This window comes from Populus trichocarpa, chromosome 17, assembly GCF_000002775.5.
Source record: "Populus trichocarpa isolate Nisqually-1 chromosome 17, P.trichocarpa_v4.1, whole genome shotgun sequence".
In the NCBI taxonomy this organism is placed as follows: domain Eukaryota; kingdom Viridiplantae; phylum Streptophyta; class Magnoliopsida; order Malpighiales; family Salicaceae; genus Populus; species Populus trichocarpa.
The window spans coordinates 14,416,710-14,440,042 of NC_037301.2; the positions used below are offsets into that span (position 1 = coordinate 14,416,710).

Sequence of the window (23,333 nt, forward strand, 5' to 3'; positions counted from 1 at the left end):
TTAGTATTTTTTTCATTTTAAAACCTTGTCAAATATTTTTTTAAGTAAAATCTATTAATATGTTTAGTTGTATAATGAAAAATAAGTTGAAAATTATTTTTTGGTTTTTTGACATATCAAATAAAATAAGTTGAAAACTAATATATTTTAAGTTATTAAATTTTTTAAATAGTAAAAGTTTTATTTCTATCAAATATTTTTTGGTGTTTAGATAACATTGAAAATAAATTTTCTTTCTATAATATCCTAATTTTATAATACAATTTATATGATTTAAATGTATGATAATGAGTAATATAACATGTTTTGTATTCAAATATGTTTTTTTAATTAATATTATTTAAATTGAAATATTATATGTACTGATATATTAAATTAATATACCTTTATATTATATATTAATATATTCTAATATATTATTTCCTATATAAATATAATAGTGATTTATTATTTTTTAATAATATTATATTTTAAAGTGTTATATATACAATGAAATATTATATCACTTTAGTTCTTAGATCTTCATGAAAAGTGATTTTCAATTTTTATACCATAAAACATTTTTCTCCGTCTAAAACTTATGTTGTTTTTTTTTTTATCAAAAAGTAAATTAAAGATACTTTCCTAGTGTTTATTTAATGCATTTTTTGTGTGGTATCTCACATATATTTAATGCATTTAAATAAATTTTTAAAAAATTGAAACTAAATAAATTAAGTCATTTTTAAGTGATATTAAGAATATTTTTTAATCTCAATTGAAGCATAATCTATCTCTGAGATACTCTTTAACATTAAATAAAAAAATATTAATTATTTATGTTATTACTTATTTTCATTTAACTCATTCCGTTATTATTTAATTTTTAGTCACAAAATCTTTACAATCGAGATTCTTCTATCAAAGAAAATCCATTTTGGACCTGTCCTTGCGTTGATCACGACAAAACAGCACATGAACTAGCCATGCTTGTAAAAAAAAACAATAACAAAAACATCATTTCTCTCCGAAATTATCATCACTTCTATAAAACTCACGAACTCCACAAAAAAAAAAAAAAAAAAAAAGAAGAAGAAGAAGAAGAAGCATAGAACTACGAAAGAACTCAAGCTCAAGCTTAATTTTCAGTATAAAAAATGGGCAAGAGTGTTTTACTGTTATGTGGTGATTACATGGAAGATCATGAGGTGGGCTGCTTTGTTTTATCTATCTTGAATTGTTTCTTGAATCTTGGATTGATGAAGAATTGTGGGTTCTTCTTGTTTTTTGTAGGCTATGGTTCCATTTCAAGCTTTGCAGGCTTTTGGGATTGCTGTTGATGCTGCTTGCCCTGGCAAGAAAGCTGGGGATATTTGCCGCACTGCAATTCATGATTCTGCTGGTTATCAGGTGCTCTCTCCCTCATTATACAAATTTAATCATCATATTGGATTCCTTTTTTTTTTCTTGGGCTGTTTTTGAAAAAGCTTATTAATTTGCTGATCTTACTTAGTTCAGTCATCGAAGCTTTAGTTTTAGCATTGTTTTTTCAATAATTGGTGAATATAAGGAATTTTTTTTTTCCTTTTTATGGATTTGTAGTTAATTTTAACTTATTCAAAATATGTATTTGTTTTTCTCTATATATATTGCTTACCTCACACTTTACTTCTATTAATCTGCAGATTATTGGGTTTTATCATTGTTGTATGTCTTCTTTGAGTAGTTTAGTGGATAAAATCTAATACTTTGAGACTAATCTTCACATATATTTGGTATTAAAATTTTAATTTTTGATTAATTAATAAGGTAATAAAAGACATTTTCTTAATGCAATAATAATTTTGTGATAACTGAAATGAATGCCTGTAGTGGCCGTGGTAATCTTAGTGATGATGGTGGTTGCGGTAATGGTGGCAGTGTAGTAGTGATAATATTAATATGATAATTTCTTGATGGGTTGTGCTGAGTGCTAATTTTGATAATTGCATGGTTGTGGTGATGATCATTTTACATGCATTATGTGTTCATCAAGATCCCTTTTTATGATAATTTATGTGTTGTTTTTCTAATAACCTGTTGGTGGATGTAGCTCTACTGATTGATTAAAGTACAAGCATAGTATATCAATTTCATTAACTTAGTTCTGATAGGTGTTTTTTGGAACTTTATTGATTTTAGACTTATACTGAGAGTCGTGGTCATAATTTTACTCTCAATGCAACATTCGATGAAGTTGATTTTGGCAAATATGATGGGCTGGTGATACCTGGAGGACGGGCTCCAGAATATCTTGCCATGAACGAATCTGTGTTAGATTGTGTCAGGAAATTTTCTGACTCAGGAAGGCCAATTGCCTCTGTTTGCCATGGACAATTGATCTTGGCAGCTGCAAATTCAGTAAAAGGTCGGAAATGCACTGCATATCCTGCTGTGAAACCTGTGCTCATTGATGCTGGCGCTCATTGGGTTGAACCTGAAACCATGAAAGCTTGTGTTGCTGATGGCAATATCATCACTGGAGCTACATATGAGGGGCATCCTGAGTTCATCCAACTATTTGTGAGGGCACTGGGGGGCAAGATAACTGGTTCAGATAAGAAAATTTTGTTTCTCTGTGGGGTAAGTTCTAATTATTTGTTTTTAGTTCTTAATTTTTTTTTGCCATTGACCGAGGTCATGCTTATGAAACATGTGTTGTCTCATAGTTGCTAAGAATCCTTGCTTCTTTTGTTCTTGCTTGCAGGATTTCATGGAAGATTACGAGGTAACTGTTCCTTTTCAGTCTCTTGAAGCTCTTGGGTGCCATGTTGATGCAGTTTGCCCCAAGAAGAAGGCTGGGGACACCTGCCCAACTGCAGTCCATGATTTTGAAGGTGACCAAACTTACAGTGAGAAGCCTGGTCATAGTTTCACTCTAACAGCTAGCTTTGAAGGTTTGGATGCCTCAAATTATGATGCTCTTGTCATTCCTGGAGGCCGGGCTCCAGAATACTTGGCACTGGATGAGACAGTGATTGCTTTGGTGAAAGAATTCATGCACTCTAAGAAGCCTGTTGCATCTATCTGCCATGGGCAGCAGATCTTAGCTGCTGCCGGAGTTCTTAAGGTAGTTTTGTGTTGCCTTGCGAGGAATGTGGTGTATTTTCTTCACATAACGCACCTAGAATATGTGCAAATGCAACTAATTTATTGTTGTGTGCACATGTTTTTGTTTGTTAGAAAAACTGGCATCTTTTAACATTTAAAATTATACTCCTTTTAAAATTATAAGCCATGCGAAGTCTTTCCCTGTACAAACTTTAACTCCGGACTGGGTACCTTTTTTTATTAGATTTAGCTCTGTAGAATTTCGTATGCAACTTCTCATGGCTTATATCTTCACATTTGAAATTCAAACTCTTAGATCATCATATTTAAAGTTCCATGAGAATTGTTTTCAAGGGCCCTTTTATCTTCTATATTTGGAACGTAATTCTCTTGATCATAGAATTACAAATATTATGCTATTTCATGTGTCAGGCTGTATAATTGCTAATACGAATCATCTTTGCAGGGAAGAAAATGTACCGCGTATCCTGCAGTGAAGCTGAATGTTGTCTTGGGAGGGGCAACATGGCTAGAACCTGATCCAATAGATCGCTGCTACACTGATGAAAACTTGGTTACAGGTGCTGCTTGGCCAGGGCACCCTCAGTTCGTCTCTCAGTTGATGGCCTTACTTGGCATTCGAGTGTCATTTTAGCTATTTTCATGTAACTAGTATGCTTGTATCTTATATCAAATAACATGGGGATGTATGCGGTTTCCATGTTTGGGTCTAGGAATCCATCTTGTATCACATTGATCCTTGTCACTTGTATGCGGTTTGCCTGTGCCGAAAATAGACTTCTATACCATGCAAATAAGTGAGTTTCTGGATTGTTGGTTGTGGGAAATGAGTGATGACCTATCCATAGGGTGCTCTGAACGCATCATGTGGCTTGATTATAAAGGATGTGGAATTTTGCTTGCACTTGCAATTCTAACTCATTGTTTTGAATTTGATCTTGATACACGGAATGGTGAAGAAATGTTGGTTATTTTATTGGCAGAGGATTTTGCTTATAATATGAATGATCTTGGACACAAAGATCGGGTCATTTCATGCATGATGTGGAAAAAAGTTGATGAAATCACTTCAAAGATCATGCTGATCGCGTTAACATAGTCTCAATGCGACCTAGTCCAACAATAACAAAGCTCCCATTTAATATTTTATTGGTTGCCATGTGCATTGATCCAACATTAACGAAGAGTGTTACAGTACAGTTTTAGTCAACGATAACAAAGAGAGTTAAGGAACAATTCCGTTTCTCTTGCGCTTGCAGTCTTTATAAAAGCACGAAACTCCACTTGAGAGATGATAGCAATAAACAAAGCTAAAGCTTAAGTCTTATTTTTAGCATCAGCAATGGCTAATTGCAAGCCACAGAAGAAAGTTTTATTGTTATGTGGGGATTTCATGGAAGATTATGAGGTGGGTTGCTTTCATTTTTATCTTTCTCATTTTGGAGTTGTTTTCCCCCTTGAAGTCTTTAAATGATTGGGTTTTTTTTGTTTTGCAGGCTATGGTTCCATTTCAAGCCTTGGAGGCTTATGGAATAGCAGTTGATGCTGTCTGTCCTGGCAAGAAAGCTGGTGATTGTTGCCGCACTGTAATTCAAGACTCTGGTGCCTATCATGGCTATCAGGTCTCCTCTCTCTCATTTTATGTTAATCTCTTACAATATCCATTATTTAATGAAAATATTATTTGTTTGGATATAAAAGGTATCCAAATTTAGTTACTTGCAACTCCGACTTGGTTCTGTGTAATTGTTTGTCTTCTGATATGGATGCTGGAGTAATGGTAGAAGATGTAGTAGTGATGATCTTGAATTGATGGCGATAGTGGTTGTGGTGGGAATGATAATGATTTTGTGCCCAGTGTTAAAGATATAGTAGTTATTATGATGATCATTTTACGTCCATAATGTGTAAACTGAGCTCCCTTTTTAATGTGTTCTGTTGGCAAATATAGTACAGCCACTCATTTCCCTAGCTCTGATATGTGTTTTTGGAACTTCACTTACTGTAGACTTTTACAGAGAAGCTTGGACACAACTTTAGTCTCAATGCGAACTTCGATGAAGTTGATTTTAGTAAATATGATGGGCTGCTTCTACCAGGAGGAAGGGCTCCAGAATATCTTGCCATAAATGAATCCGTGTTAGATTGTGTGAGGAAGTTTTCCGACTCAGGAAAGCCGATTGGCTCTATTTGTCATGGACATTTGATCTTGGCAGCTGCTGGCTCAGTAAAAGGTCGGAAGTGCACTGCACTCCATGCTCTGGGACCTGTGCTCATCGATGCTGGTGCTCATTGGATTGAACCCAAAACCAGGATGGATTGCGTAGCTGATGGCAATATCATCACTGGAGTTATATATAGGGCTCATCCTGAGTACATTCGGCTTTTTGTGAGGGCACTCGGAGGCAAGGTAACTGGTTCAGATAAAAGGATTCTGTTTCTCTGCGGGGTAAGTTCTATTGTTCTAATACAATTACTACCTGTCTCTTACTATCAAGCTTGAGGAAACATATGTTTTCCTTGTTTACTAAGAATCCTTTGTTCTTTTATTTCTGCTTGCAGGATTTCATGGAAGATTATGAGGTAACTGTTCCTTTTCAGTCCCTTCAAGCTCTTGGGTGCCATGTTGATGCGGTTTCCCCCAAGAAAAAGGCTGGGGATATCTGCCCAACTGCAGTCCACGACTTTGAAGGTGACCAAACTTACAGTGAGAAGCCAGGCCATAATTTCATTCTAACTGCTTCCTATGAAGGTTTGGATGCCTCTACTTATGATGCTCTCGTCATCCCTGGAGGCCGGGCTCCAGAATATTTGGCACTGGATGAGACAGTGATTGCCTTGGTGAAAGAATTTATGCAATCTAGGAAGCCTGTTGCATCCATCTGCCATGGGCAACAGATCTTAGCTGCTGCTGGAGTTCTTAAGGTAGTTTCCTGTTGTCTTGTGAGGAAGCCTGTTCATAGACTTACAAATACTATGCTATCACATGTCCCACGGCTTGTAATCTTCAATGCGAATCACGTTTGCAGGGTAGAAAATGTACTGCATACCCTACGGTGAAGCTGAATGTTGTCTTGGGAGGGGCAACATGGCTAGAACCTGATCCAATAGATCGCTGCTACACTGATGAAAACTTGGTTACTGGAGCTGCTTGGCCAGGGCACCCTGAGTTTGTCTCTCAATTGATGGCCTTACTTGGTATTCAAGTGTCATTTTAGCTGCTACAATGTTAAATAATGTGCCTGTATCTTATTTCAAATAACATACCGATGCAGACACCATGCATGTTTGGGTCTAGAAACCCATCTTGTATCAAATAACACATGGATTCCATATCTGTTACTGGAATCCTTGTCACTTGAGTTCATCTTTGCCTGTGGAAAAAATAGACTTTCATATTGTTCAAAGCAACAACTCTTAGGAATGTTGGTCGTGCGAATCAGTGATGGCCGAGTGCCCCTTCCATGAAACCATGTGCCCATTGATGCTGACACCCATTGGGTTGAACTTAGGATCGCAAATCCGATTCCAATGAGATCCGCTTTCATCTATCCAAATCTAAATAAAGGATAGAGAGAATTTTGTATCCAAAGAGAGAAATAGAAATCTTCAGCTTGTTCAGGTATCCAAAGAGGAGATGGAGGGAGGTGAGGAAGCTTATATGGAGACGAATTCGTTGTTAATGTCAGCAATATTTCTAGGGCTTCATACAAGGGGCATCCTGAGATCTTCCAGCTATTTGTGATGACATTGGGAGGCAAGATAACTAGTTCGGATAAAAGGATTTCGTTCCTCTGTGGGGTAATTATAATATAGCTTGACAAAAATGTCTGGTCACTATAAGAATCCTTGCTTCTTCAATCCGCCCCTTCTTGTCAGGTGTCATTGAAGATAACAAGGGACACATTCCTTTTTGAATCCCTTCAGGATCTTAGGTGCCATGTCGATGCTGTGTTGCCGGAATAAGAAGGTTGAGGGCTTATGCTCAACTGCAGTGCATGAGTGGATGGCTTGCATAGTTTACAGAGGAAAGCTAGGTCATGTTCTCAAACTAACAGCTTCCTATGAACGTCTAAATTTACGATACTCTTCTTATCCCTGGAAGCCAGGCTGAAGAGTATTTAGCAGTGAGATAATACAGTGACTGAGTTGGTGGAAGACTTCATGCAATCATTCAAGCCATTTGCAACTAGAGGTCAGAGGCCACGCAGGGCTTTGCTGCACTAATGAGAGTTTGATCAATGAATATAACTGATTTGATCTCTAAGTTAACGGACTTAATGAGTATTCAGGTGTGCACATGTGATGTATTTTGTACCGAAAAACAAGCGAAATGGAGACTCAATGTTGAGGATGATATAATAAAAGGTAGAGAAGTTCTTGTTCAAGTTCTGGAACTAGAATGAAATATCAGCATATTACATATGCTTCTCAAGTTTAGCAACACCAACATAGAGAATGATGCCTATTTACCTGTGGATAAATTATTTCACATCCTTGAGATTTGGAGAGGAAATGTAGCATCATGGATTGCACCTCTAGAAGGGACTAGGTGGAGATTATCGAAGTAGCCAAGTCTCTCTAATAGGTGTCTTTGACAGCTCTCGGCAGCCATAATTCCAGCTGAGTATGCTCCATGCACAGATCCTTGATGGTCCTCCATGCTAACTGCTTCTCCTCCAAAGAAGAGATTGCCCAAGGGTGCGCGGAGTCTCTCGTATGAATCTTCAGGCTTTCCAACCAGATCATAAGAGTAACAACCAAGTGAGTTCGGGTCTGTTCCCCATCGTGTTACAAGATACTGAACCTGTTCCAGCAGAGCCAATGATACAAGTTTATAACATTTTTACATAAGAACCAAGTTGAGAAAAAATTCAAGAACAGAGATTATAGGGCAGTGCAGAGGGCTAAATGAAATTTACCGGCTCTGTTGCGTTAGGAAACATTTTCTTCAGCTGCAACATCACAAATTTTGCAGCAGATTCATCAGATAGCTTCTCAAGATCGTAAGCAAACCTTCCAGCAGCCATGTAGACAAGAACAGGATGGCCCGTTGCCTTGTGAAGATTGAGAAAATAGCCACAAGCATAAGATGTGGGCGCAACAATGCCCAAGAGTTCCAAATCTGGCCAAAATACTTTATCAAATTGCAATGCAATCTTGTTTTCACAGCCAAAACCAAGATCCGAAATTGCATCAACCTTCCACTGTGGCAGCTTTGGCTCAAAATGAATTAAGTTGGCCTTGAGAATCCCAAGGGGTACTGTAATGATAGCTGCATCAGCAATAAAGCCTGTCCCATCCTCTACTGTGACCATCACCTTATTAGGCCCGTTGGATATTTTTGTAACCCTACTCGTCACAATTTATTAAAGAAAGAAAATTATTCACTTCGGGAAGCACCACATAACACCTTTTCAATTCAGAAAACAAGAACACGTCCAAAATATTAAGATTTGAGCAAGTATACCTGTGATTCAACTGTATATCAATATCTTTTGCAAGAGCCTTTATTATAGGGTCATAACCTTGCACCATAAGACCATGACCTCCGGAAAGAACTTGCTCCTACATGTGAAGAAGTGCCCTCAACAGTGTCAACGTTCATCTAAAGATACACTCAAAGTGACCTTAACATAGCACAGCTTTGTATAGAATTTTGCAATATACAAATTCTGCAATCTAAGATTCTCAAAAGCCATTCACTAATTTCTTAGCTTCTGCTATCTCTAAGCAAAAAAAAATCTGAATCTAAAGCCAACCTGAGTTTTTTAAGGCAAAGCATTTTTTTGACATATTGCAATGTTGTGAGAGAAAAAAAAGTGTATTAAAGCAGAATCCTCCTCACACAGTTCAAGACAAATTGCAGCACAATGCAAAGCAATTTAGGAGAGATTCAGAAGATCAATAATCCACTTGCCTGATCCCAAGATTTCAGTGATATCATATCAGCATCTGCTGCAAACCACGCTTCCATTCTACGGATGTACCATTGCAGCACTTCATATGCAAGTCCTTCTTGCCTAAAGACATTGGAAGTTTTCTTAGTAGTTCCAAAACTCCATGCTGAAAAAATCCAATACTTGAATTTGTTACACGTTGTTCTTTTAACCATACCTTAATTCTGGATGCTTATCTAGCACAATCCAAATTGCTTGAAGAACAGACATGTCATCAGTGTGTTCATCTCTTACTTTCTCAGTCTAAAGGTGTAAACAAAGGACTTAGTTTGCTTGCTGTAGAAGAGGGTAATTTCTAATCATAAAAGAAGGGTTCACGTCACAGAAATTAGTGAGAAGATCTACCTCCTCGAGAATTCTTTTGAATGTATCTCCAACTTCAATGACCATCTGTTGTGGAACTTGACGTCCTTCCTTGTCAAAAAGGGTATAACTGAAATGGCAAACCCAAATCCTCATGACAAAAGTTTGGACAAAATTAATAAGAACCACAATCGTAAATCTTAAGGTTCAAAACATTGCAGCTTCGATCCAAGCTTTTTCTACCATCTTAGAGGTAGTACTGCGGCCTATTAATCAATTCATCATTCAATTAGGAACATGTATAACTTTATTCATTGTAAAAATAAGTTGGCCAATGTTTGTATGATCTTGTATGTTCCGAAAGATACAGGAATACAGCATTGGTTAAGAAAATTCAAAGCTAGAATGCAAAGGTAATAATTAATATTGGATGCAATTTGCTCCATGAAACAATTAAGAACTGGGATACGAAAAAACTGTAGGATTTGAAATGCATAATTTAACCACAAACACACATAAAATTAAAAGGCCAAAGGAAAACTTAGATGTCTGCTTAATGCAACGTCGGAAGTGAATTGCAGAGGATATAAATGTAAAACTAGCAATGACTGACCTCTCCAGATCATGGTCATACAATACAGAGTTGTCACCACTAGTACGGTATAATTTAAGCCCCAGACCTCGTATCAGCGGAGCCAAAGGATTCTCATTGCAAACACCATGTAGCCTAGATTGTAACATGAAATGAATTAACACATTGAGGAATCTATCTATCAGTTGATTCACATTTTCAAACAATACATACCAAGGCAACCCAACACAGAATACAGGCACTGGTAAAGCGAGGTTAAAGAGCCAAATGACACATGAGGAAGAAACGAGATCTTTTTCTGAGCTTCTAGAGAAATTAATTGGGTTTTCAAGACATGATTAATGAGCATTAACATCCCAAAAAAAAACGAAAATATGTATCAACCTTATCTATGCATGTCAGCATATTTAAAGTGCATTAATTCCCAAAAACCAGGCAATCACATTACTAGAATAAGCAAGATACTAAGCAAGAGAAGGGATAAACAAGAGTAAGGTAAAGGTTCCAATAGATCAAATATGAGTGAGAAAGAAAAAAAAATTACCAGGATGCTCCTAAATCCACTGGATAGCCAAATGAATAGTCAGTATGAATGCGGCCACCGAGTCTATCCCGTGATTCCAGCAAGATCACCTTAAACAAAATAACAACGCTTAGCCAATTGATGCATATGAATACCCTATCCCAACATACAACTAAAAAACTCTAGACTCATATGTACATGTCAGGACGCTAACCTTAAAAGATGCATCGTGCAGCATTCGTGCAGCAGCAAGCCCTGAAATACCACCACCAATCACGATGACAGTAGGAATTGAACTGTTTTGCCTCTCAACTTGTGAAGGAAAAGTGCCTACTGATTAGTTGAACAAAAATTAGCAAAAGACAGAACAAAATAAATGTACTTATCAAAAAGTACAGAAGCAAGCAAGCCTGGAGAGACATTTAGCTAGAATATTACATCTAACTTTGTAATCATGGAAGATTATAGATTTTACCTCAGCCTTTCCTTTAAGTAAAAATTATAATAATTCCTGCTACTGATTTTGACTCAAAACTCATCTTGTCAAAGGAATTCAAAGAAACAACTTAGAACATTATTCACAACGGCATTGCCACATATATCATACAATCACAGAATCTAGTAAAAGCAAAATAAATAAATAAAATTTTTGAATATCTCATGTCTCAAAATCCTTTATGTTGCATTTCGTGTTTTAGGATAGAAGTGACAGATACAAAGACAGAAACATGTTTAAAAAAACATAAAATAAAATTGTTTCAAAAACAATTTTGAAGTGAAGACAAGTTCCCTCGATCCCTATTGTTGCCGTTTCTTCATCTCTTCTGCCCGAGATAATGAGCTAACTTATAAATACTACTAAATGCCCTCCTATTCAATTTCAATTCTCTCCCTCTCCATGCCAAGAAATGAACAACTCAAACCTTCTAAAAACACTTCAGAGACAAACCTCAAGCACTTAGTAAATCTCCACATTGCAGGCCCCCACAATGCTAACACCGCATCATGCATGCCAACTATCATATCAACATATTTGCTAACATGATCATCCAGGCTAACAGCCACCACATTAGCAACTTTGCTAGTAAAATATGTCACGTGATGGTTGCTTTGATAATTAATGTATGTTTCACGTTTTTTTAAAAAAAATAAATATTTTTCAACTTAAAACATTTTTTTCTAAAAGAATATATTAATATTAATTACTAAGAATCTATTAATATTAATTACTACAATTAAATATTAATTTCGACACAAAAGTATCGAACTACTGTTATCATAATTACCCTATCATTTCAGCCTCAAATTCCAAGACAAAAAAAAAAAATTCAAAATCAAATAAAAAGAGAATACATTCTGTGATTTCAGCTTTATCAAATCAAAAAATTAAAACTAAAAATTCAATAAATAAAAACAGAGAATATACTAACCGTTATCAATCAGATTCTCCATTTTTGAAAAAAAAAAACACAGAATCAGCCAAATCTTCGAATTATTCTTCAAAAAATCACTGATCGCTCGCGAATGCTTGTTTGTTTAGAAAGAGAGTAAGAAAAACGATGCGTTTAGAGGTGTATAGGAATAGGAAAATTAGAGATTAACTGAGAAGAGTGATAAAGAATATATAACAAAATTCCAGCAATAAAGTGACTAAAAAGACTGCTCGATGACGAAGAAGAAGAGCAATGGAGCTGCTGCTTCTGCTGTTGTTTACGATTTAGAGAGCTCATAAGGAGAGATTTTCTTAAATTCTCTCAAAATTATTTTTTCTTTTTGAATTAAACCTAAGATTTGAATTTGATGAAGAAGAGACGGTTGCATGGATCGGATTTATTGAATTTTTATTTGAAAAAATCAATCGGTTAATGCAGAAAACAGGGAAAAGAAAAATTGTCTTTTGAGTTACGTGTTTTGGTGCGGAGTTTTCCATTACTGGTGGTTTGTTTATATTTATAGGGACAGGTTGTTGCTTCTAGTTTGTGGAGTAAATTGTAAGTTGGTCCCTGTATGTTTGAAAAATGAATGGAATAGTTCATCTAGTTTTGAAAATTAGTTAATTAGTCCCCAAATTTTAATTATTTTATACATCTGTCAAATTTATATGTGATACCTGAGATGCCCCATAAGAAAAGGCAGCGGGGGTCAAGGAAAAGAGGAGGAGAGTAGAGAGATGAGGAGCAAAAATATCAAATATGGCTTGGTTCATGACTTAGTCCATGGTCCAAGTTATAATTTGAGTGAGTTAACCTAGAACTATTCAAATTGATATTGTTTCTATTTAAAAAATAAAAATAAAATGAAACACTATCTAAGTTTTAATTAAGTTTGTTGACTTGTCGGGTTAATCAAATTAATTTTGTGTTAATTAAAAAAAATATAATTTGATTTCAAGTTGATTCGCTGAACAAGCTAAATTTAATAAACAAGAAGAAGAGAAAGTCAAAGAAAAGGATGTAAAAGGAAGAGAGGAAATGAGAGAGGAAAAGGGAGAGAGGGGATAGAGAGAAAGATTTTTGTGGTGATTTAATATTTCCAATGGAGACGAAAATGGGAAACAAGGGTAGTTTGGAGATAAAAATATTGAATTGGGGACTGTTTTTATCAGCTTAATAACGGTGATTTTGAAGGAGAAACTAAGTTATTAATAGATTTAAAAATATAAGGATTGTTTATATAGTTTCTCAAACAAGATAGACTAATTTATTCTTATTTTGAAAGTATAGGGACTAACTTATAATTTACTCTTGATCGGCGGTGAAGATCAGTGAGGGGTGTGGAGGAAGCTTCGGTGTGTTGCTGTACTTTGGAGGAATGTTGGTGTCGTTGTGCAGTGAATTTAGCTTTTGCGTGGTAGGAAACATCTGGCCCACTGGTTGGCTAATAAGTTGCCACTTGAACCCCACCCAATCTCATGGAAAATCTGAAAAATAATAAAAAAATATATTTAGTTTTGTCATTTGTGTGGTTTTTTTTGGAAGGATAAATTTAAGTTTTTCTTTATTTAAGGGGTTTGGTCGGTCGATTGATGAGTTTATTATGTATTTAAAATCTTTTGTTTTGGATATTGAAACTAGTATTTAATCTATTAAATTCTTTAAATACAATAGATATATAGATGTGTAGTTAGATTTAGAGAATTATTTTCAATGCATTTCATTTTAGGTTTAAACTGTGGTTTGAATTCAAAAGCATTATTTTTTATTCTTTTCACAGTGAGTGAAAATGGTGCTAAACGGGCACTTAATTGATGTGCAAATTGATGTATGGATATTTTTTATAGTTGAATTTAAAAAATAAATATGATGGAAAAGAAATTCCAACTTGTTGATGACCACTTATAAATTAAGGTATTTGTTTTTCCCATAGAAACCACATTTCATGTTTTTTTTGGAAATTGATTTTACTTAAATTAATTTTTTGTATTTTTTTCACTATTTTTATGTATTGATATAAAAAATCATTCTTAAAAATATATTAAAAAAATATTTTTATATATTTTTGAGTAAAAAATATTTAAAAAAATAATTAATAATATACTCTCAAAAACTATAATGAACAATTTAGTGTGTTTTGGCATTTGTCATCATCCAAAAATGAACAAAAAGAAAAGAGCATCTTTACCCAGCCAATTTTATTTCCTTGGATTTTTTCATAAATGGGATTGTGTTTTCGGCTTTTTGCTAAGCCCTAAATATTAAACTACTGAAAATGCTCACCCTTACCTTACCTAATGGTATCTATCACCTGAAAGTTTCTAAATAAAAACGGGGGCCTTCTAAGAAAAACACAAAGAATGCTATGAATTGGAAAATCCATATAATAGAATTTCCAATTTTCCAATTCAGGTTTAATATTTGATTTATTTTAAAATTAATTAAAAATGTAATTATAGTTTTGATGTATAAAAGCTGATTTAATAACATAAACTAGAATTATATATATATATATATATATATATATATATATATATACAAACTAAATATTAAACTAAGAGAATCATTATTATTAAACTTGGCGAACCCTAACTCAAGTTGGGTTATATGAAAAAATAATATAAGAGAATTAATATAGCATGATGCCATAAAAATCTAGATTAATTTACGGTTAAAACCTATTAATTTTTTTTAAAAAAATAAGTTAGCTCTATCTTCACACCGAATAATCTTTTGAATTGAGTTTAATAAATACAAAGAATTGTGATTCCATGAATTTTCATTTCAAACAATCTATTGGCCCACTTCAAGCTAAAAATCTAGCACTTGAAAGTCCAAACTCGAAACTTCATCCCCCTTGAACTTTCATTTTATTGTTTTCGTTATGGTCCTTCATTTTAATTAAAAGTAAGTAATGTGGTTGGTTCATGTAGGTGTAATTAATGCTCTTCTTGCTAATATTCATGGAGAGCATATATATGGGTCTGGCTGTTGATTTGACGAGGAAACTCCACGTTGCTGAATGCTGACTGCTGAATAGGGTTGATGGGGGATGGAGCTCATATATCCTCAACTAATTGAGAGATAAGGCATGGGATGTTTTCGAGGTAGCAGGATTCCAAAAGTTTTTTTTTTATATTGTTTTTTTCACTAATTAATCGATCTCTACAGTTCTATAAATAATTAAATATTTCTTTGATGGATACTAACAAGTCTTAATATAATAGTTGTTTGTTTTAAAAATTTCTTCATTTCTAATCAAAATCTCCACCTTCTGTTTTTCTCGTAAGAAATATAATTAAATTATTAATTAGAAAACAACATAAAATTGATGGAAGAATTAAATTATAAATAAACTGAAAAATTTAAGGGTTAAACATATAATTAATTTCTTAAATTTATGAAAAATTTAATCTACGTTAAGCATGACTAGTTAAAAATGACATTGTTTTTCGTTTGTTAATATGTTATTATTATATGTATCCTTGAATAACTTATAGATCTCAGTAACAAATATTTATATAAAAAAATTAAATTAATTCAGTTCATGAGCACGCGAATAATAAATGAAATTAAGCTATTGTGGATTTCAATATCATAAATTCATGAATTTGAATGCTCTGTTTTTAAATGAAACGGAAAGATATCCCCAACCACAAGTTGATATATATATATATTCAATCTTTTGCCTCCCCAAGCTCTTTTGCTCACTTTAAGCCATCCCACCTAATTTTATTTTTTTATTGTAATTTTACACTATTAAAAAAATATCATTATACCAAAATTATTAAAACCAACTTAAGTTTTAATTAAGCCAATCAAATTATTTTAAAAAAAACAGAATCTAGCCAAGTTAATAACTGGATTAATCAAGTTAATTATGGGTTGATCAAATAAACATAACCGGGATTAATAAGTTTACAATCAATCAATCAATGGAGATAAGGTTATCTTCCTAATCAATCAATCATGCCCATTTAATTAAACGTAAATAGCATGGTGGTTTCATGTGAGGCTAATATGCTCTTCCTGTTGGTATATATTATATTTATTCAGTGAAGAAGATGGGTCGGTGCATGATGAGAACTCCATGTTGATGCTGCGTAAGGAAGGGTTGATAAGAAAGCAGCTCATTTATCTATCTATCCTCAATTATTTCATCAGCACTGTGGCAGGCAATCAATGAAATGCTCCCCACAAATTAAATGATGCAAAACAGGGGAGGATGACGAGGCTATGTACCAGAAATCTGTGGGCTGCCTTATTTATTTTACAAACATATCAGACCTGGCAATGGCATCTTCCTCCTGTTGGTATATTATCAAAAGGCTTTTTTAGTATACTAAGAGGTCAAGAGGAAGGAAGAGTGGTAAACCAAAACGACGTGCTATTTGTGGCAGCCGATGGACCACTGAATCTGCATGGAGGATAGCAAGATTTTTCATTTTGTCCGTGTGCCCAACTGCTACATGGAGGATAGCAAGATATTTTATTTTCTCACGTGGCCAACTTGGCTAATTTAACACGTAAAAATATAAAAATATTTTTTTAAAAATATACATTTAAATAATATTTTTTTATTTTTAAAATTTATTTTTAATATTAATATGTCAAATCGATCTGAAAACTAAAAAAAACTAATTTAAAATAAAGAAAAAAGTAATAATAAAAATAATTTAATAACACTTTTAAAACACAAAAAAAAAAATTATATAAACAAACACATACTCTTTTTATAACATGGTCTAAAGTGTAGGTTATAAATTGAATGGATCAGCAATGTTAAGCAAGTTTACTTTTATCACTATAAATAGCGTCATTTCAAGATTAAAAAAAAAATTATTATTTTAAATTTTTTAAAATAAATACAAATCAAATTTCATATAAATTTTAACCGGGTGAATCAAAACTCAGTTAAATTTCACCAGATCAACTTCAAATCATATAAAATACAAGTAAAGATCAAATACCAAGTTAGTGTATCACTGACTCGTCGGCTAGGCTAGGCAAGGTTTTGTAACTATTATTTTTAATGGTCTGAGAATGAGAATAAGAATATTGGAGTGTGAATTGGATACCAATTACAAATTTAAAGGAAGTTATTATTTTTAGTCTTTTAGCTTTTAAATCTTAATTATACATTATTCTTCACGCAAAACACCCAAATTTGTTGCGGGAGTTGGAAATTAGGACTCTCGCATTTATTTTGAGGATATACTTGCTAGGATGATGGAGAAATTAGATGGCGGGAAGGAAAGGAAAAGGGACGGATGTAGGAGTCACTGCTAAAAACAAAAAATGGATTATTAGACAAATTTGGATAGCATATTTTTTTAAAGTTCGAAGAATAGGTAATTCGAGCAATTTTCCCATTTTTCGAGATATTTTTTTTAAGAAAATAAGTCACTCAAGTTATATTTTTATTATTCATTTATTATAATTTGTGATTTTCTTAAGCCTATTTTTTTCTAGCGAAAACTTTATTTTAGACCTATTTTTATTATTTAATTGTATTTTTTCAGTATATTAGGTAAAAAAATCAACGGGGTGATGAGAAAAAAATTCAAATAATTATTCAAAACGACAACTATTGGAGGAATTGCATTTTTATTTTATTTTTGAAACCAAGAAAGATGGGAATGATTCTTCCTTTCTTTCATAGGTCATCGTCAATGGTGTCAAGCAAGGAAATTATCAATTCATCTTCATCTTCTTCTTCTTCTTCTTCTTTTGTCCATCCTCTTTCATCTATCCTTCCTCGTTCCAAACAAAGAGAACATCAGTGTGGTGATGAGGTGAAGAACGAGAGAGGATCATGCCTCCCACAACAACAAAAAAAGAAGACATGAAATTAATTTATTGATCTCTATCTCGTTTTTGGAAGAATTAAAGCTTATACTGTTGAGAATCAAATGACATTATGCTACAGAAAGAATGAAATGGAGATTTCTTCATGCTCAAGAGTTTTCATGGCAACAAGGAATGGTAAGCAAATCTATCACGAGTGGGCTACCAATGCCTTTCTTGGGGGTTTGTATCTGGGCTTTTCTTTCAAATAGCTGGTCAGTTTTGTAATTTAAACTAGTCTCAGTTTGTTTTATTGTTTTTACTTTATGGGCTTTTGACAGCCTTCGTAATAATAGGGCTATTAGCCCGTCTTTTTATATTCATGTGGGCATGAAACCAAGCCCAGCCAAGTTTGTTTTTATCCATTTAGAAAATTGATTTGGTACAATATAAATAATTTAGTAGATCAATTCATGACTTGACTGAGCTGGTCAAACATGTAAAAAACACAAATTCTTTCCTCTCTTTTTTTATATAGTTTGTTTTACCCCGTGACATGAAATATTTTAATAAATTAATAAATCTTTAATAACTTAAACTATTATTATAGAATTTAATTGAGAATCCATTAATATATTACATACATAATTGAAATAAACAAAATAGTTCGAGATCTATTAAATGCCCGTTTGTTTTCGTATTTTATAAGTGTTTTTAAAAAAATTTAAATTTTGTTTTTGCTTCAAATTAATATTTTTTTTATATTTTCCGATCATTTTGATGTGCTAATGTCAAAAATAATTTTTAAAAAATAAAAAAAATAATTTTAATATTTTTTTAAGTTAAAAATACTTTAAAAAGTAACCACAACTATATTTTCAAATACACTTTGAAAAGGGATTATACAAAATACCTACCATTAAAGAAATTACTTTGAATAAGCTTGTAGTACTGAATGAATTTCTGATAAGCTTCGGATATTTAATTTCCTGATTAATTATCTTCCATGTGGTTATAAGAACTAATGATACTTTTAAAAATCTTAGACCTATCTCAAGAAAAGCTTTGATTGTATGATTGTTCTAATTATAAATTTGAGCTGTTTCTTCAAAATTTTGTTTACCAGATCCATCTCTTAGCATTATCTAAATTAGCGAACTACTGAATCCCTTTGCTGATAAACTAGAAGTAGTTGACGAGTACTCCCATTTCCACCATGTTTCCCACCAACTCTTTTAATTAATGCAAAAATTAACTTTTATGCTCATTTATATGAACAATGATCAATGCTGCTCTTTTTCTTTTTCATTTTCTTTTTTGCCTTGGAATGCTATATATGTTGGTTTTTATGTTCACTTTTGGGTGTTGTTTATTATGTGCTTTTGGTTGATTGATGACATAGTTATTAATTAAAATTGATTTAATTTGGTGTGTTTATATTGGAAATTAAATCGGTAATTTAGAGTTTAGTTCGAGTTATGATTCAATTTAAATAATGATAAATTTTAACAATTCAAAGTATTAAACTACAATCTAGTTGATTTTATCAAAATCAATTCAAATCTAACCAAAAACTTAAAAAAAAAACTGAAATAATGTTGTTTTAAATAAAAATTATGGTTTGTGGCTATTTTTTTTTACCTTTGTTTTTCTCTTTATTGCGTTTATGTCATTGAGTTGTTTCCTTCTAAGCTCCCCTCCCCCTCCTTCCTCCTTGTTGACCTCTAAACAACCAGCACTCTTTGACAAAAGTACTGTGTGATGCATCTTCAAGAAGCAACCTATGATTCTCCAACCAACACATGAAAACAGTTTCTTAACAAGTTACATCGAGCACCAAAACCCTAAAAGAGAGCCAATTCTTCAAGACCAAGTTAAGCACTATCCATTGATCGATTAGTTTAGTTAAAAAGTTCATCAACAGCACTATTGTTTTTCGAAGAGGTTTCCCGACCAAGACTTCAATAAAAAGCATTGCCCTCAGTAGGTTAATCTTCGATTCATGACCTAACTAAACACATGACATGCCTCTTACCCTTAAGATGTAATTAAAGTGTCAGATAAACTAAACAACTTATAATCATGTTTTTTGCCTTGATTAAATCAGAACCTTGTAAGCTTCTGCCTTGGTTGGATAACGGCTTTAACAAGAAATACCTGAAAGTGGGTGATTAACTACCCTTTTTCCTCTCTTTTTAGATGGTCATAACCTGTATGGAAGTGACATAAATCAATGGTATTGTATTTTGAGTCAATTCGACACCGTCTCGACCAAGTCATTGCTTCTTGTATCACTAATTGTTTATTCCCACAACCGCGCCAGCAGCCACCAGTGCGAATATTTGATACTTCTTACAAACAACATGTAATATTCTCTAGCCATAATATATTTTAAAGTCTGAGGATATTATTGAGCTAAATTTTATATATTAGGAATAATTTTTTTAAAATTAGATATCAAACAATATTTAAAATATAATCAAAGTTTTAAATAGAATTTTCACATTCTTAAAGTTATATTTAAGTTGATGAATCGATATATTTTATATTAAATATTTTTTTTAAGAAAAAAAATATTATTATAGAAACTCGACAAAGTCTAAAATTCATAATAAAAGGGTCAAACATACATAAATTTAGTAAGATAATTTTATGGATAAACCTATTAAATCATTCAAATTTAGTTATATCAACATCAAATCCATTGAAATTAAAATCTGGGTTGTATCAGATTCCGAGGCTCAAATTTCTCGGATTAACTTTCCCAAGTACGTTGGGTTATAACTACACAGTATTGGAATACATAGGCATCACCTTAAAAACGTTAGTTGGAATTCCTTTCGGAGGTATTACACCGGCCAAAAACTATCTCTTTTTATATCTTGCTTTAATCTTAACACCTTTAGAAGAAAAAAAAATCCCAAGAAACTTCAAACTGCAAGTATAGGGGGATCTTGAGTTAGACCAAAAAAGATTTAAAACAGAAACAGGGTATAGAGGAGTCTTAAAACTTCAAATCTCAAGTACTAAAGTACTCTCTCTTTCTTTGGCACAATTTTATTTTCTGGTCAAAATTTTCTAGCAAACTTATACCATATTGTACTACCTGAAATTTTCAAAGTAAATTTTCTTTTTGGGTCAACATTTTCTATATACTTTGATAATCCGATATTACTTTGCAACTAACTCAATTAAGCTAGCCTAGGAGCTAATTTGCTCACTAAAACCAAAATATTTCATGACACATGATTAACTGAGCTATAACATTATAGCCAAGACTAATTGTAGCAATGATTATGTAATTAAGTCAGCTCTTTAATCGGTTAATATGAATGTGAGAAGGATTAAGTTTTTGATTAATAGAAGAGGAGATTTGAAGGAACATGTAGTCAGGTATGACAAATGTGCATGCATGAGAGGGAGATTTAATCAGAAAGTTTGGTGCATGAGAGCTTAACAAAATGCTTGAGCATGTTTGTGATGTAGCAACAGATCAAAAAAGGACGCAGACAATTACTAATCTCCAAACTTCAAACTTTTTTACTCTATAAATTCTCTTCAATTCAGTTATGCTTCATTCAATTCAATTGTACCAGCAGCAGCAGCAGTAGTCAGAGCTTATAACTAGCTAATTGATTAACCATGGAGAAAGCACATACAAAATCTGCTCTTAAGGTTGCTAGCTAGCTAGCTATATGTGCTATATCTTCTTATGTTTCTTTTTTTTTTTTCCACTTCCCTAATTCTTTAATTTCTTAATGTGTGTTATTACATTTCTTTAGAAGCTTGTTAAGGCTAGCTCACAGTCTGCACCATGGAGCAATGCTGCTAGAGGAATGGTGAGATGACATTCCTTGCACCTCAACTAGCTAGTTCTCAGAAGAAAGCAAAATTAAGCCTTTGGAGGATAGGGATTTAGGGTTTAATTTTCTTTCATCAAGGATCATGCATTACTCAGTATCCAATCATTGACTTCAAAGTCAGTGTCTTAATTAAGTCTTAAGTCTCACGGATCCTCTTAATCATGTTAGCTTAATTAAAGATAACAACCTAGTAACTTCTCTTTCCCCTCTTAACAACCTCCAAGTTTTAACCAAAACACTCTTTTGAAGCAAATGCTATGTTCCCAGCCGACATGACAGATAGTTTACCAGCAGCTCTGCCTCTTTCCAGGAACAAATCATTAGTCATTGAAAGCTACATTTTGCTGAGAAAAGATGTAGAAGAGGAAAAAGAGTCTTCTTTTAATGATTTTTGTCACTTTGCATGTCAAAAAGGTCATCTCCTTTTGAGACTTTCTTCTCAAAGAATGTTTTGGAGTTTGGAGTATTGCCTTTCGTTTCAAATGTTGCTAGCTTCATGCCCTTTTTTCCATTTTAAGCATGAAGTAATTTTTAGGTGAAAAAGTGTGTCCCAATGCAGCAAGCATCATTGTCACCAAAATTTATTTTCTTGCCTACACATATATTTTCTTTGAGTAATAGCTTGGAATACATTTTCACAGGCAAAAGATGATCTCAAGGATCCGCTTTATGACAAATCCAAGGTAAAATGGATCTCTAGACCTTATAAATCATATCATCTTTCTGGGTATTTTGGACAGTGCTGAATCCATAATCATGCTATAGGTTGCCCCAAAACCTTTTGCAAAAGAAAACACTAAGCCCCAAGAATTCAAACTCCACACTGGACAAAGAGCTCTCAAACGTGCCATGTTCAACTATTCTGTACGCAACTTAATCCCATCTCTGCACAAAAGCATCCTGCTTTTCAGTGTTTATTCTGATTTTCCAATCTTTTCTCTGAACTATTTATGATTTCAGGTGGCAACCAAGATATATATGAATGAGCAACAGAAGAGGCAAATAGAGAGGATACAAAAGGTATCAAGCTAGTGCCCATTTTTTCGTGGTGCAAGAGAGAATTACATCAAGTACATAACATTGATCCTGCTAATGAAATTGTGTGCAGATCATAGAAGAAGAAGAGGTTCGTACGATGAGGAAGGAGATGGTTCCAAGAGCTCAATTGATGCCTTACTTTGACAGACCTTTCTTTCCCCAAAGGTAAAGAAATTTGTCAGAAATTTGTTCAGTTCAACCTCATGCAATAATCTAAAGAGGCTAAGTTGATCTCTATTTGCTGCCGAAGGCTAAAACCATTAGCTAGAGCATTGTGGGATATCAAACAGGTTGATCTCTTTCTTTGGTGCAGATCAAGCAGGCCATTGACAGTTCCTAGAGAGCCAAGTTTCCACATGGTGAACAGCAAGTGTTGGAGCTGCATCCCTGAGGATGAACTTTACTACTACTTTGAACATGCTCATCCCCATGATCATGCCTGGAAGCCTGTTAAGTAAATAAATTGCCATGATTTGTAGGGGAAAAAGGAGAGTGGAGTATTCTCTCTGTGATGTTAATTTCTTCATGCTGTCCAAGTTAGTCTTGTATAATTTGGAGTGTTGATAGTGTTTACTGTTTAGATCATGTGGTAGGTCTTGTAGTGGGTGTAAGTAGTCGCTTTTTCATAGCCGAAAGTCCTTTTCAATGGGGGGTTTTGCTTACCAATAAGGCGGATATTGTACTTCGTTTTGTACTATTAAAAAGCAAGTCACCCTCTTTTCTGTCTTTTAGCAGTATGGTCGT

At 33.5% G+C, this 23,333-nt stretch overlaps 4 protein-coding genes across 7 annotated transcripts; 3 read left to right on the top strand and 1 right to left on the bottom strand.

The window, feature by feature from the left end:
- Positions 1-952: 952 nt before the first annotated feature.
- LOC18106499 (protein DJ-1 homolog D) lies at positions 953-3,994 on the top strand. Its single transcript, XM_006372365.3, has 5 exons — positions 953-1,187; positions 1,273-1,389; positions 2,161-2,601; positions 2,726-3,088; positions 3,536-3,994. Exons 1-5 carry the CDS (start codon positions 1,137-1,139, stop codon positions 3,722-3,724), a joined length of 1,161 nt encoding a protein of 386 aa, XP_006372427.1. The 5' UTR covers positions 953-1,136; the 3' UTR covers positions 3,725-3,994.
- Positions 3,995-4,259: 265 nt separating this feature from the next.
- LOC18106498 (protein DJ-1 homolog D) lies at positions 4,260-6,504 on the top strand. The gene is made up of 5 exons (XM_006372364.3): positions 4,260-4,498; positions 4,587-4,712; positions 5,099-5,539; positions 5,653-6,015; positions 6,120-6,504. The coding sequence occupies exons 1-5, from the start codon at positions 4,433-4,435 to the stop codon at positions 6,306-6,308; spliced, it is 1,185 nt and encodes a 394-aa protein (XP_006372426.2). The 5' UTR covers positions 4,260-4,432; the 3' UTR covers positions 6,309-6,504.
- Positions 6,505-7,424: 920 nt separating this feature from the next.
- Positions 7,425-12,402, bottom strand: LOC18106497 (probable polyamine oxidase 4). Of its 3 annotated transcripts, none has more exons than XM_024592450.2 (10): positions 11,899-12,402; positions 10,683-10,798; positions 10,490-10,578; positions 9,967-10,080; positions 9,396-9,483; positions 9,208-9,293; positions 9,011-9,113; positions 8,561-8,658; positions 8,013-8,442; positions 7,425-7,897 (listed from the first exon to the last, which is right to left on the bottom strand). In XM_024592450.2, the coding sequence occupies exons 1-10, from the start codon at positions 11,918-11,920 to the stop codon at positions 7,580-7,582; spliced, it is 1,464 nt and encodes a 487-aa protein (XP_024448218.1). In that variant the 5' UTR covers positions 11,921-12,402; the 3' UTR covers positions 7,425-7,579. The 3 variants fall into 3 exon arrangements, with proteins under 3 accessions (XP_024448218.1, XP_024448215.1, XP_024448219.1); XM_024592447.2 differs by having other exon boundaries at positions 10,683-10,801; XM_024592451.2 differs by lacking the exon at positions 9,967-10,080 and having other exon boundaries at positions 10,683-10,801.
- Positions 12,403-21,212: 8,810 nt separating this feature from the next.
- On the top strand, positions 21,213-23,320 carry LOC18106496 (microtubule-destabilizing protein 60). Of its 2 annotated transcripts, XM_006372362.3 has the most exons (7): positions 21,213-21,363; positions 21,471-21,527; positions 22,193-22,234; positions 22,317-22,415; positions 22,512-22,571; positions 22,660-22,754; positions 22,903-23,320. In XM_006372362.3, the coding sequence occupies exons 1-7, from the start codon at positions 21,331-21,333 to the stop codon at positions 23,045-23,047; spliced, it is 531 nt and encodes a 176-aa protein (XP_006372424.1). In that variant the 5' UTR covers positions 21,213-21,330; the 3' UTR covers positions 23,048-23,320. The 2 variants fall into 2 exon arrangements, with proteins under 2 accessions (XP_006372424.1, XP_024448231.1); XM_024592463.2 differs by lacking the exon at positions 21,471-21,527 and having other exon boundaries at positions 21,256-21,363.
- The last annotated feature ends 13 nt before the right edge of the window (positions 23,321-23,333 follow it).

What these genes read in the sequence shown, in the direction of transcription:
- LOC18106499 (XM_006372365.3), top strand. Translation starts at nt 1,137, where the DNA reads ATGGGCAAGAGTGTTTTACTGTTATGTGGTGATTACATGGAAGATCAT. An exon ending in ATGATTCTGCTGGTTATCAG is followed by an intron (nt 1,390 to 2,160) that starts GTGCTCTCTCCC and finishes TATTGATTTTAG; the next exon opens with ACTTATACTGAGAGTCGTGG. An exon ending in CTGCTGCCGGAGTTCTTAAG is followed by an intron (nt 3,089 to 3,535) that starts GTAGTTTTGTGT and finishes TCATCTTTGCAG; the next exon opens with GGAAGAAAATGTACCGCGTA.
- LOC18106498 (XM_006372364.3), top strand. Translation starts at nt 4,433, where the DNA reads ATGGCTAATTGCAAGCCACAGAAGAAAGTTTTATTGTTATGTGGGGAT. An exon ending in GTGCCTATCATGGCTATCAG is followed by an intron (nt 4,713 to 5,098) that starts GTCTCCTCTCTC and finishes CACTTACTGTAG; the next exon opens with ACTTTTACAGAGAAGCTTGG. An exon ending in CTGCTGCTGGAGTTCTTAAG is followed by an intron (nt 6,016 to 6,119) that starts GTAGTTTCCTGT and finishes TCACGTTTGCAG; the next exon opens with GGTAGAAAATGTACTGCATA.
- LOC18106497 (XM_024592447.2), bottom strand. Translation starts at nt 11,920, where the DNA reads ATGGAGAATCTGATTGATAACG. An exon ending in TGCACGATGCATCTTTTAAG is followed by an intron (nt 10,579 to 10,682) that starts GTTAGCGTCCTG and finishes ATTTTGTTTAAG; the next exon opens with GTGATCTTGCTGGAATCACG. An exon ending in TATGACCATGATCTGGAGAG is followed by an intron (nt 9,484 to 9,966) that starts GTCAGTCATTGC and finishes TTGCCATTTCAG; the next exon opens with TTATACCCTTTTTGACAAGG.
- LOC18106496 (XM_006372362.3), top strand. Translation starts at nt 21,331, where the DNA reads ATGGAGAAAGCACATACAAAATCTGCTCTTAAG. An exon ending in CGCTTTATGACAAATCCAAG is followed by an intron (nt 22,235 to 22,316) that starts GTAAAATGGATC and finishes ATCATGCTATAG; the next exon opens with GTTGCCCCAAAACCTTTTGC. An exon ending in AGACCTTTCTTTCCCCAAAG is followed by an intron (nt 22,755 to 22,902) that starts GTAAAGAAATTT and finishes TCTTTGGTGCAG; the next exon opens with ATCAAGCAGGCCATTGACAG.